Genomic DNA, 13,804 nt, shown 5'->3' with positions numbered 1-13,804 from the left:
GGCTGTGTTGATCTGTTTAACTTTGCACCAACACTGTGCTCTCCTGGTTCCTGGAGTTTTTTTAGACAGGGGTCTCACTGTGTCACCTAGGTTGGAGTGCAGTGGGGTGATCTCGGCTTACTACAGTCTCTGGGTCCCGGGCTCAAGCACTCCTCCCACCTCAGCCTCCTGGGTAGCTGGGACCACAGGCGGGCCCACACTGTCTAATTTCTGTATTTTTAGTAGAGATGGGACTTCACCATGTTTCCCAGGCTGGTCTCAAACTCCTGTCCTCAGGCAATCTGCCTACCTTGACCTCCCAGAGTGCTGGGATTACAGGCGTGAGCCCGGCCCTGAGATTACTGGAGCTTTCTTTCCTCCCCTCCCCTCCCCTCCCCTCTCCTCTCCTTTCCTTTCCTTTCGAGATGGAGTCTTGCTCTTTCGCCCAGGCTGGAGTGCAGTGGCGTGGTCTCGGCTCACTGCAACCTACGCCTCCCGGCTTCAAGCGATTCTCCTGCCTCAGCCTCCCAAGTAGCTGGGATTACAGGTGTGAGCCAGCACGCCCAGCTAATTTTTGTATTATTAGTAGAGACAGGGTTTCAACACGTTGGCCAGGCTGGTCTCAAACTCCTGAGCCCAAGCGGTCTCCCTGCCTCGGCCTCCCGAAGTGCTGAGCTTTCTAATGCATCTTGAGATCAGCTCGTGTCACCCTTCTGACTTTTTCTTGTTTGTTTGGTTTGAGAGGGAATCTCATTCTGTCACCCAGGCTGGAGTGCAGTGGTGTGCTCTCAGCTCACTGCAGCCTTCGCCTCCCTGGTTCAAGCAATTCTCGTGCCTCAGCCTCCACTATGCCCAACTAATTTTTTGTATTTTTAGTAGAGACAAGGTTTCGCCATGTTGGCCAGGCTGGTCTTGAACTCCTGGGTTCAAATGATCCGCCCGCCTTGGCCTCCTAAAGTGCTGGGATTACAGGCATGAGCCCCTGCAGCCAGCCTGACTGTTCTTTTTTTACGGTTGTGTTGGTTACTCTAAGACCTTTGCATTTCTGTATGAATTTCGGAATCACCCTGTCAGTTTCTACACAGGAGGCTGCTGGGACTTTGGGATTCATTGTTTCTGCAGATCAGTTTGGGAAGAGTTGACATCTTAACCATCTTGAGTTTCCTGACCCATGAACACAGTGCATGTCCCTTCACTTGCTCACATTTTTGTTTTAATCAGCGTTTTGTAGTTTTAGGGGAGGATGAATCAAAGTTCATGATTTTACAGTGGTATCTACGATGTGCGGGGGTGTGTGTGCTGCAAGTGCTGGACCAGGAGCTGTGTCAGAAGCTTCATCTTTAGCAAAATATTTGGGGTGCGGTGGTGTTAGCGCCTGCACTGGGCTGCATATGTTCCCCTTTGCTGCTTTGCTCCGGCCCTTATGCCTGCCAACCCCTGTGAGGTGGGAGAGAACACTTGGCTTTAGCCAGAACAGGTTAGAAGGAAGATGCGACCGTGCACCTGTCCCAGCACAACACCCGCTTAGAGAGAAAACAGCCTCTGTAAGAAGAGCGCGCTGGATTCTGGAGGGCCGTCACCTCCAGAATCTGGGCCGTCACCACGTGTGTCCTGTCCACCACTGGTCCCAGCTGGCAGCATGGAGAGGGTTCGAATGTCCTAGTTACGGAGGGAAGTGGGGCTGCAAACCCTCAGGCTTCAGACCACCCCTTTCCACTGTGGGGAAACGCCACTTTTGCTCATCTCTTTGGCCCTTTTGGTAGCTTATTCCTTGAAGACCATGCTCTGCTGGGGACAAGACTGCCTGCTGGTGGCTCTGTTTGTGTTTTCTGGGCCTTCCAGAGGGGCTGCCTTTATTCTGCAGCCAGCCGCAACCCTTCCCACTTCTCCATGCTTGGGTGTGGAGTGAGGGCCAGGGCAGCCAACTGACAGCACAACTGTCCTCTGCGTTTTCTCGGACAGAAGTCATCACAGGCCCGCCCATCTCCTGACTGCACAAGTCTCCACGGCGCAGACACTTTCGTGATACCGTTACAAATACAGCTGGGAAGGGGAGGGAGAGATTTTCTTAGATTTGTGTCCCCAGGGGTCCATCCTGGGATGTTCTTGCCCCTCCAAGACCTTGGCGCGCTGGGAGGGCCCGCTCCGCCTCTGACACTGGCAGCCGCTGGCCGCTGTGTACCTGAGTTTCCAAGCGTCCTCCCGGGGTATGGACCTGCCCTGCCCCCCAAGAATTCACTCACTCACAGAGCAGCCACTGCACACAGTGCCACCCTGTCGCCGTCTGAGGTGCTGGCGGTTTTTTTCTTTTTTTTAATTTAAAAATGTAAAACTTTAAGCGAGACTCCATTTCAAAAAAAAAAAAAAAGTATAAAACTTTAATCATATGCCTGTTTTGAAGAGCAGAGCTTTCAGTGAGAAACAGACTCTGCTGGCCTACCCACCCCCTTTTAACTGCCTCTCAGAGGGGACTGCTTTGAATACATGTATCCACATGGCTCTGCCTGTACAGCCACCTCCTGAAGTTGCTGAGTGTCAGCTAGCGACCATCCGGCCACCAGCCGCGGTCTGCAGAGCCCCGGCCCAGCCCACGCAGCGCTGGCCAACTCTGCGTTCGGCACGTACAGCCCTTGGCTGTGAACACACTGTTTTGAGTCGAGCCAAGTGCTGTGCTGCTTCTGCTTCCTGTGCAGGCAGCTGTGTCTCAGCAGCTAGAAGTGCTGCGGGCTCCCAGGTGCTTACTGCCCTACAGCCGGCCCCAGTGCCGTGGCCCTCTGGACCCTGCGCCTGGCCGTGCCTGTTCCACCTTTCCGCTTCATCCTTGCGAGTCCCCTTGTTTCCTTTGGGTTCAGTCCCATGTTTCCTGGATCCTGTCTTTTGCTTTCTTCACTTATTCCCTTAAGTGGCTTCTCCCTTCTTACAGAGCATACCTTTTTTGAGACTTAGTTTGTCTGAAATGCCTTTTTTTGCTTCTGAACCTTGATGGGTTGTTTGGCCTGGCATTGAGTTCCAGGTGGAAGGTAATTTCCCGTGGGATTTCGAAGGTGCTGGCCATCTCTTCCCGTTTCTGTGGAGCTCTCAGGGCTGCTGAGCTCTGCCTCCCTGTACTGTGGCTGGGATCTGTGTTTTTCCCCTGGAAACACGGGCAAAGTCTTTCCTTCCCAGTGGTCTGGCTTCTGCGGTGAGGCTGTTGTGCGCCTCCTTCCTCATGTTCACGCTGGCTCCAGCAACTGCTCTCCTTTCTATCCTCCTCTTAGAATTTCTGTTGATTACCTGTTGGGTTTTCTGGAATGCTTCTTCACATTTTCTCATCTGTTCTTCCAAGTTTCCACTCTCTTTTTCTGTACTGTATTCAGGGGGAATGCCTCGGTGCTGTCGTCTGGTCCTCCCAGCAGTTTTTAATTTGACTGTTGTATTGGATAATCTTTGTCATTTTGTAGAGGGTTTCTCGCCTATTTTGATCAGTTCACTGTTCTGGTGTCTGGGTTGATTCTGGGCCTTCCTTGGATGGCTGGTGGTCTCTGGCTGTTTGCACATCTGGTGGAGGGGCTGGTATTGAACTATGACAGTGACAATGAGATGGGACAGACATCCTAACAAACCTTCCCATTACCAGACACCCAGAAAGGCTGGAGAAGTTGGATAAGTGTTCTTTTAAATGAAGACTTTAGCGTTCTAGAAAATAAGGAAAACCAGCAGGGCTCAGACGTGGACCTGGACGGCAGCTCAGGGTGGGACCTTGCGTCCCCGTGGGCTGGCAGGGGCGACCGTTCAGTGCCTGGGTTGGTGCCCCTGATACTTGTGCCAGAGAACCCAATAGCCTCAGGAGGAGAGCTGGCGTTGAGAGCCCCTCAGGCCCAGGAAGAGCCCCCCACTGGCAGAGGGGACAGCGGTCCCTGCAGCCTGTCCTGTGCGTCAGGAGGGAGGAAATGCCCTTCTGAGAATCCACAGGGGCCTGTCCTCCCGGGCTGGGGTTGGGGCCATGCTCCAAGTGACTCGGGTACCAGGACGGTCACAGCCCTGGGTTTGGCAGAGGTGAATGTGGACCCCTGTGGAGGGCTGTGTCCTGACCTGGGCTACACAGGAGAGCCACAGACAGAGCCATGCCAGTGCGGGCAGTGCAGGGCCAAGAGGTAGCCCGGGCTGGGCCTCAGGTGGCCAGGGCAGAGTCCACAGCCCCAGGCCCAGGGCCGGAGTTTGTGCTGAGAGTGCCAGGCGGCCTGCGGCACCCGGCGAAGGCATTTTCCCCACAGGTGGGGGTTCCCAGGATGCAGGTGCCTGTGTGGTTGTCACACAGCTTCACGTGCTCTACATTCAAATACAGTAAAAGTGTTACCTACGAAAGAAATCAGGAAAACTGTTGTGTGGGGTAAGAACCCTGGTGCTTCTCCTTAGGGAGGGTGGGATTCACTCACACTGGGAGCCGGTGGGTGGGAATCGGTGATGGCGTGCTGAGCTGGGGGTGTGGGTCCCTGGAAGACTCCAGAGGAGGCACTGGTCACCGCAGGCCGCTGGCCGGTCTCTGGAGGGTGCACGCTGCTCCTTCCCCAGGGAGGCGTCCGGCGGCCGCTGCTGGCTCTGCATTGCCCTCGAGCAGTGTGGCCTTGAACTGCTGGGGGAGTGGAGAGACTTTCCACTGTCTCAGTTTCAGAACCTACATTTTCACCATAATGAAAAGTAGAAAATAGCTTAAATCTTCACCAAAAGGAAATTGTAAGCACATTTTGGATGAAATAGTATGTAGCCACGGACAGTTCTGTTTCTGAAGAATGTTTACTGCCATGGGAAGTGCACCCGGCAAGCGGGCAGGGAACAGGGAAACGGGCAGAGAACTGGGGCGGGTGGCCCCCCGTGGTCCTTACGGCTTCCAAGTGCAGAGGCTCACAGGTCTGCACGCTGGGTGGCACCTGAGCTGTGCCAGGCAGGGGAGGGGCTTCAGGAGGTTTCCATTGTTCTTGTGCTTATCTGCACTTCTTCACTTTTCTGTGAAGAACACCTCTTTCTGTGGTAAGGAAGATACTAGGACAGTTAGAAGAGGAAGCCCTAGTGTGATTTTGTTAGCTGGACCCGGACACATTCTGGTGGTTGTCTGTGCACATTGGCTCTTGTGGGGTTTTGGCTATGCCATGAAGGAGTCTCCAGGAAGGTGGAATGGGGCAGAGAGAGGGGCTGCGAGCTGAGGAGGTTGCCAGGGAGGTGGCAGTGGCCACAGTGGCCCAGTCAGGAGGCAGGGTCCCAGGCCCCAGCTTCCTGACCTTAACTGTTAATGACCTTCAGGGCTGTGCCCCATCCATCCCGTCACCACCCGGAGTTGCCCGTCTTGGTTGAACGAGGACGCTGAGGGTCTTTGGGACGGATATCGTGTTTCTTCTTGCAGGTTTGACCTCTTCCTCCCTGACTCGAGGGCTGGGTACGTGGAGCCGGTTGTGCCTCTGTATCCGAGAGCCCTGCTGCCTGTCATCCTTGGCTCCTCTCTGCACTCCTCACAAAGACCTGGGTGGGGATGCGGCCAGTGTCCCATGCGGCTCTCTCTGGGGCGCTCTCAGAACCGTCCGCCCTGGCCTCGGGGTCCCATCTGTGGGGTGGGGCGGGGGCCACACCTGCCACATTTACCCTGCTGCAGGTGCAGAGAAAGGAGCAGAGGCACAGGGGCGGCTGCCTTTCATAGGCCAGGTGCCGCCCATAACCACGGTGGATGACTCTTAAATTAGTTATGTCTTGAGACGGAGTTGCACTTCTTTGCCTTGGTGTGAATAGATGCTGCTGGGTTATTTGTCTGTAAACAGAGCTCACAGGACCCAGAACTGTGAGAACATCTCGGAAACATGGCTTGGATGCAGCTGTTGGTGTTCTGACTGTCCTCAGACCATCACACAGTGTCTGACTTTGCTTTTTGGCACAGCCAGGCTGTGATACAATAACTAGGGAGGCGGACAAGAAAGTCCCCAGTGACAGCGCCTCCTATGCGCTATTTGTTGGAAGCAAACCTCAGTTCGGCTTAGGAGATGTGGCCACTCATGCTTGGTTCACAGATATTTTCAGTGCTTCGAGAGGCTACGTTATACCTGCCTGAAGTCACATGGTCACTTCTTGTGGGATGTTTGATTCCTTCTCCAACTTTTTTCCTAACCACAAGGGACACTGGCCCCGACCATAGGGCACATTTCACAGTGACCCATGTCTGTTTCTGTACACTTTTGTGATGTCCAGAATGCCACTTTTATTTTGTTAGAATTTTAACCACATTGCTAATTTTGTTAATACTTTTTTTAAAAAAAATGTATTCCTGTAAATATCTCTGGATACTTTTTTTTTTTTTTTTTTTTTTTGAGGTGGACTCTGGTTCTGTCGTCCAGGCTGGAGTGCAGTGGCGCGATCTCAGCTCTCTGCAAGCTCCGCCTCCCGGGTTCATGCCGTTCTCCTGCCTCAGCCTCCCGAGTCGAGTAGCTGGGACTGTAGACGCCTGCCACCACGCCCGGCTAATTTTTTGTGTTTTTAGTAGAGACGGGATTTCACCATGTTAGCCAAGATGGTCTTGATCTCCTGACCTTGTGATCCACCTGCCTTGGCCTCCCAAAGTGCTGGGATTACAGGCGTAAGCCATTGCGCCTGGCCTTGGATGCCATTTTTTAAAGCACAAAGCTCCTGATAATTAAAAGTCTCTTCACTCACTATGAGATTGGCAGGTTTGACGCTGGGTGTGGAGGCACTGGGACACTGAAGCCTCCTTTGTCCTGTTACCATCCCATTCCTGGGTGTGCACTTAAGTCTGCATCCATTATCGGCTTCTCAGAATTCCTTGAAAAAATTTTTTGATTTTAGGAAATGGGGTCTCACTCTGTGGTCCAGGCTGGAGTGCAATGATGCGATCATAGCCCACTGCAGCCTCCAACTCCGGGACTCAGATGATCCTCCCACCCTAGCCTCCCAAGTAGCTGGAACTAAGGTGTGCCACCACGCCTGGCTGATTTAAAAATATATATATTTTTTGTAGAGGTGGGGTCTCACTTTATTGCCCAGTCTGGTCTCAAACTGGCCTCAAGCGATCCCTCCACCTTGGCCTCCTAAAGTGCTGGATTTCAGGCATGAGCCAGTACACTCATCCTGGCTTCTCAGAACTCTTGAGGAGGAGGAGCAAGTGTCTTCAAATGCAGTGAATGAAGTGTGGAGTTTGAGGACATTGTGTTAGGATTCTCTGACGGGACAGCATGAAGGGGAGTTTATTAGGAGAATTGACTCTCAGGATCACAAGGTGAAGTCCCACAATAGGCTGTGAGCACACTGAGGAGCCAGGAAGCCAGTCCGAGTCCCCAGATCTCAAAAGTAGGGAAGCCGACAGAGCAGCCTTCAGTCTGTGGCCAAAGGCCCGAGAACCCCTGGCAAACCACTGGTGTAAGGCCAAGAGTCTAAAAGCCGAAGAACTTGGAGTCTGATGTTCCAGGGCAGGAGGCATCTGCTCGGGAGAAAGATGGAGACCGGAAGACTCAGCCAGTCCAGTCCTTTCACGTTTGTCTGCCTGCTTTTGTCCCAGCCACGCTGGCAGCTGATTAGATGGTACCCAGCCACATTGACGGTGGGTCTGTCTCTCCCAGTCTGCTGACTCAAATGTTAACCTTCTTTGGCAGCACCCTCACAGACACACCCAGGAGCAGCACTTTGCATCCTTCAATCAAGTTGACACTCCATAATAACCATCACAGACATGGGGTGTTTACCAGGTGTCTTGTTTTGGGGTCCCCAGGTCCCATGTTTGCTTGGGTGAGAGTGGAACTCTCCCTCGTGACTCGCAGCAGCTCTGGCGGCCACATGGCTGATGAGTGTCCGCCTGGCTTGAAGGCTGTTCTGGGCACTGTGGGCGCAGACTCAAGAGATGGAGCCTTGGAGGCCTTTCCTGTTACTTCGTTCGTGAGCTCCAGGCTTGGAGATTCCAGCAGGTTTTTTGCTGCAGCTGAGTGTTTGGTTTTTGTTTGATTTCTCCACAGTTTATTTTGAAAGGGATGTTTTGGGGGGAAGTTTTCTTAATGGGCATAAATGTGGCTTTTTGGATCAAGAATTTTAGATGTTAGCCCAGGAGAGGCATTACCGTTATTCTGATACCATGCTGAGTTTCGAAAGAGCTGGAGCCCAGCAGCTTCACAGACTCTCCTGAAACCCCTGAGAGTGCCCCAGCGTCATAGCACAGGAGGAGGAAGCCCCACGCTTGTTTGTCAGGACCAACAGGAGGTTTTCAGGCCTTACTTTATCTTTTTTGAGGTTATTGTTTTCCATTCTCCATAAAGGGGAGGAAGGAGAGGCCACACAGTGGCTGCCCCCCGTGCCCTGTGGCTTGGCCAGCGTGTGATGGGTGGTGGGGACGGCCGGTGGCGGTGCCTCATTGCACGTGTGTTTAGTTTCTCAGCTCTGTGGTGCTGGGCCGTCTGCCGAGTCTTCACGTGGGAACGAGTGCAATGTTCATAGCCCTGCTCCCGCGGCTGCACCCCACCTCTGTCATGGGAAGTTAACGTTTAGAAGTTGGACCGTTGTGTTACTGTTTCTAATGGAATTTATGATCTAACTGGTTGCTGTTTTTTGAAGCTAAAATTAATGCCAAACCTAAATGGTAGGATTTGCTTTCCCATGATTCAGCTCAAGAACCATGAAGGGCAAATGGTTCTCCTTTCCTAAGGGTTGTGTTGCATCTCTGCGCCTGTGTTGTGGGTGTCAGGGCAGCGTGGGGGCAGCACTGTCCCACCTCCCGAGAGGAGGGTTCTGGTGAGGAGCCTCGTGGCCCACCCTCCTTCTGTTGGGTCTGGGCGTCACAGGACAGCAGGTTGGGAGAACCTGGAGTGTGGGCCGTAGACATGGTTGTGACCTCTAGGCCCAGCCCAGCCGACATGCCGTGGCACAGGCAGGAGGTGGGAGCAAGGAGACTGGCATGTCTGTGGGGTGTGTAGGCCGGTTGGGGGCATGGGGGCACGTGATGTGGCCAGTGGAAGCCATTGCTACGTTGCCTTGCTGTCCGGCTCATTTATAAAAGGAAGGCTCAGGTGCCATTTTTTTTTCCACGGCCTTTTAGCAACCTTTACAGTTTTCTCGTCTTGTATACCATCGTGATTCACAAGTGTGTTTCGAGTTCGGGGGATTCGTGTGTGTAAGACTTGATTTCCTTTGTTTTCTTCTCCCAGCTGTCAGCTTTCCCTGGGTCGGGCCAGGGTCTCCTCAGGGCTCTGGGGTGGGTGCGTTCCTGACGCCAGGTCTCCTTTGTCTGCAGGAATGGTCCTCGTCCGAAGTGAGAATGGGCAGTTGTTAATGATTCCTCAGCAGGCCTTGGCCCAGATGCAGGCGCAGGCCCATGCCCAGCCTCAGACCACCATGGCGCCCCGCCCTGCCACCCCCACAAGTGCCCCTCCCGTCCAGATCTCCACCGTACAGGTGAGTGCACGTGTGCCCCGGAGTGTGAACCCCTTCCCTGCCCAGCCCCTCTACCCACGCATGCTGGGGAAGCCTGCAAGGGCCAGGCATAGCTGTGGGAGTGAGGACTGGGAAGTGCGTGTGGCGTCCGTTCCCATCCAGGATGGGCCAGGACGGCGCTGCTCTCCTGTCCTCCTCTTGGTGGCAGGGCCTTGCCCAGCTCAGAGGCACCAGCTCCCGCAGCCCACCGAAGGGCTGGCCGAGTGGGGTCAAAGTGAGCAGTCCAGGATTGGCCGTCCTGGCCCCTTCCCTTCTCTCCCTGTGGCTTCACCTTCCTGTGCCTGTCCCCTCATCTGCAAAGTAGAGATCGTGCTAGGACTCCACTGGCAGGACCGCCACCAGCGCTGCATGGAGACTCTTAAGGCACCAAGAGTCCTGGAGCCTCTGTGTGCAAGTGGGGTTGGCTGCTGCTGTTAGGGGGCGCATGAGGGCCACACACACACAAAACCTCGTCAGCCTTCAGGGCCGAAGCTCCTGACTCCCGAGTTGTGGTAGGGAGCATGGATTCTGACTTGGAGGGCAGAGTGCCCGGGACTCGCCTTTCCCGGCGTGTGTCTGTGTCTGGCCCCGTGACTGTCACCTGCACGTGCCCGCACGCTGCGTGTTCCTGCTCCGTCTCCTGCCGTGTTTCCCTGGCACTGTGACCCTGCTGCTCTGAACGACCTGGCAGGTTTGTGAAGACTGGAATGACTTGATCAGCGTTCTCTGCCTGCCACGTGACCCGCGTACCCTCTGGAGTTGTACCTCTGTCCCATAGACGGGACGTGGACGGACGTGCCGGAGGCTGCCAGAGACCACCCAGATCTGAAGTAGCACAGAACGGGGTCCTCAAGTCTGCAGCATCTGTCTGCTGAGTGGGATGCTGTGGAAGACACTCGTGGCTTCACTTGCACTGTGGGCACCGCGTTGCAGTCTGCCATCTGCTCTTTCCGTGTCAGTCTCTCTCTGACAGACTTCATGGGCTCAGGACTTGTGGTGTCCCTCTGTCCCAGGCAGCCACCTTCCTCCCCTCTCTGGCACTGACTGGCCGTCTAGCCTCGGGGCGGCCACATCCCTTCCCCTCTGCGGCACTGACTGGCCATCTGCCTTTGCACCCTTGTTAGTGGTTGTTAATGAGGTCACAAGCCAGCAGCACGAGGACTCATTTCCAGATACTGCGTTCTTCAGAGACGACTTTTTGTAGAGACACTGCTAAGAAGCCTAATGATATGTTTATTGTGATATAGGAAAATGTTTGTCATACACTTGTTCTTCGGTAAGAAAACTTTAGAATTACTGTGGCTTCATTGCAGATCATGGAGAAGCCTGGGGCCCACTCGGATATACTAGTTACATTTGGAAGGAATAATTTCTGTGTACCTGGGGGTGGGAATTCCTTTTACTTGGGCTTGTTTTAGGTGACTCTGCTTATTTTTCAGGCACCTGGAACACCTATCATTGCACGGCAGGTGACCCCAACTACCATAATTAAGCAAGTGTCTCAGGCCCAGACAACGGTGCAGCCCAGTGCAACCCTGCAGCGCTCGCCCGGCGTCCAGGTGAGAGGGCGGGCGGCGGATCTGCTGAGGCTGCAGGGGCCACGAAACCTGATTTCTTTGATGCAGAGATCAGGCCTTAGGAGATTTATTTATTTTTTAAACTGGATACTAAGTCAAATTTGGGGAGGAAGGTTCTCCTTGAAGAAAGTGCTTTTTCTTTGACCACCAACATGGGATAAGTCAGGATTTCTTTTTTTTTTTTTTTTTGGTCACACAGAATTTAACACCAGCAGCACTGTTCAAGCTTTCCACCATATTGGAAGCTTTAAAACTATGTGCTTACTAATACTTGATCATAAGGCATGTCTGAAGCAGAAGCAGCCTGCGGTGAGGACAGTGTGTGTGCGCACATGTGGCCTTGTGTGTAACCATGAGGATGGCAGCTGTCACTGAGATGAATGTGGCCGAGGCGTCGTTCTCACTGTTGCAGGCACATGGACTGTAATTTTTCACTGCACCCTGGGAAGCAGATGACATCGCTTCTTTCATCTCATGGTGCGGCGCTTATGCTGAGGCGAGGGAGGTTCTGGGACTCACTCCCGGCCATGCTGCCTGCAGGGTGCCTGCCACGCCGTGCTGCCACCTGCCACTCATGTCCCGTTCCGTAGTGAGAGCATAGTTCAGAAGGGTTCTGCACCCACCCAGGTGGCCGCTGGTTTCTAGAACAGCGTTTTCATCTGCGGAGGGGGGGCGTGTCCCAGAGCAGGTGCTAGCCCCTCTCCCAGTGGTGCCGATGCTCCTGACAGCTCAGCCTTTGGCCTGCAGAGCCCAGAAGGGTTTATGTGCAGGCCAGGCTGTTCTGGAGGGGGCAGCGGAGGTGCGTGGAGGGGAAGGGGCTAGCTGGTCAGACGCATCTGGTGAGGGAAGCAGCCTTCTCTGGGCAATCAGCAGGAAGCAGCTGGGAGAAAAGTGGTTCAGGGGTTTTTCTTGGTCTGGTGTCTGTGAGCGTCCGTGGATGCGTAGGTCTCTGTGGTGTTGGTCACTGCCGGTGAAGCACCTGCCGTGAGCCAGGCAGTGGGCCTGGACGCGCTGCTGACGGATCCAGAGTCCTTGCCTCAGTGCTACAGACTCTGCTCCCATTGCTCAGTGGTGAAACGGAGGCTGAGCCCCGGGGGTGTGGACTTCAGGGGCAGCTTCCCCCATCCCGGCTCTTCCACCCTCACTGGGTCATGTCCCGCTGGCTGCAGCTGCAGTGGGTGAGAGCGGGTGGAAGAGCGGTTTGGTACCAGGGAGACATGTGCTGGCCTTTGGTGCAGGCCCCGCCCTCGGTGTTTTCCCTGAGGGAGCTTGCTCAGTCCTGTGCTCTGATTGGTGTGTCTGGATTTTTGGTTACGGTGACTTTTCTGAGAAGGTAGTGAAGCTTATGGTTAAGTTTTTGCATTATACTTAGTGGCAGACACGATCTGGATATCATCTCAGTGAAATATGTGTTCATCGGAGCAGAAGTAAGTGTGAGGAGTCAGTTCTGACGGGAAAGAAAACTCCCAAAAGATGAGATGGGTCCTGGGTACTCCTGGGGCCCGGAAGCAGCAGCTTGGTGTGTCGTTTTACGTTTTCTTCCCTGGAGGTTTTTATTTGATGTTTTTTCAGTTAAAAAAAAAATCCATGCTTATTGTTACAAGTGAAGAGATACACAGACTTAGAAACAGCCCCTCCACCCTGCTGCCTCCTCACAGCCCTTCCACACCCCTCTGGAAGCGGGGTTGTTCAGAGCTGTTTCCTGCACGCTGGCGGTGCTGTACCCACCTTGCCACGGGGAGAGAGCTGCGCTCACTGCTCTGGAGCCATTCTCAGGCTTACACTGCCCCCTGCTTTCAGAAGCTGCAAAGGAGTGTTTAAGAAGTTGGAGAGAGAGAATGTTGACGGCTAGGTTTATGCATTTAAAATATCAGTAAACATTTGCATTCTGATTACTCATGTAGAATGGGAATGTTAGGAATTGAGTACGGGCCACTGAGTTGTCTGAGCTACCTTTCGGTGTCTGGCTGTTCATTTGCTTAGCAAAGCAGCCGCTCCTTTCTGACAGTTTGACACTGATGACCCATCCTTCATTGCTCGAATCTGCTCTGAAAACTCCCCTTTGTGGGAGGCTTCTTGTTGACACTCACTTTTGGGGAGTAAAGAAAGGTGGGTTTGGGTGATTGCAGGGAGCTGGGGACCCTCCTCTGCAAGAGGCTGTGGCTGTGGAGGCCTGACTGCCCTGTAGCCAGCCTCTGCATCTGGGAAGATGGAGCTTTCAGGAGCCGTTCTTCTGTTGTTTCGATTTCTGAGAGATGGGGATCTGGGTTGTCCGTTAGGATTATTTACTCTGGTCGCTATGTGCCTTTTTCCATGGACTTCTGCGGACTGGAGTCTCTGCCGTGCCTGGCTTCGTGAACGTCCGTTTTTGATGCAGGTGCAAATCACGCCTTCCTCAGGTGCTCAGGACTGCGGTCATCAGGGCACAGGGCAGGCGTCCCAGCAGCACTCCCATGTCCAGCTGACTGGCAGGTGTCCAGGGCCCTTGGCTTCCTGGGCGTCCTGGCCACCACAGGGAGGCTTGTTTTCTTCTTCTGGGCGTGAGGCTGGTCTTTCCCTCATTAGCTGGTAGCATGAGATGCGCTTACCTTGTGTTTTGGATTCTTGTAGCCTCAACTCGTTCTGGGTGGCGCTGCCCAGACGGCTTCACTTGGGACGGCGACGGCTGTTCAGACGGGGACTCCTCAGCGCACGGTTCCAGGGGCAACTACCACTTCCTCAGCTGCCACGGTAAGAGCTGCTCCTTTCCGTGCCTTCAAAGATGGTCAGGCCCATGGTGCAGGTCAGAAAAGGCAGCCTTGAGACCTCGGGCCGGCTTC

General features: G+C 54.0%; 1 protein-coding gene across 1 annotated transcript in view; it reads left to right on the top strand.

Moving 5' to 3' along the window:
- The window catches only part of TAF4 (TATA-box binding protein associated factor 4), an 84,681-nt gene that overhangs the window by 38,383 nt on the left and 32,494 nt on the right, over positions 1–13,804 (top strand). Inside the window, exons 2-4 of the mRNA XM_031934691.1 lie at positions 9,230–9,390; positions 10,848–10,967; positions 13,596–13,715. Of these exons, the coding sequence (XP_031790551.1) occupies positions 9,230–9,390; positions 10,848–10,967; positions 13,596–13,715 (401 nt within the window). The remainder of the gene's footprint in view (positions 1–9,229; positions 9,391–10,847; positions 10,968–13,595; positions 13,716–13,804) is intronic.

The sequence above is a fragment of the Piliocolobus tephrosceles genome, chromosome 20 (genome assembly GCF_002776525.5).
Source record: "Piliocolobus tephrosceles isolate RC106 chromosome 20, ASM277652v3, whole genome shotgun sequence".
In the NCBI taxonomy this organism is placed as follows: domain Eukaryota; kingdom Metazoa; phylum Chordata; class Mammalia; order Primates; family Cercopithecidae; genus Piliocolobus; species Piliocolobus tephrosceles.
This window is presented reverse-complemented; position numbering and strand designations above follow the sequence as displayed.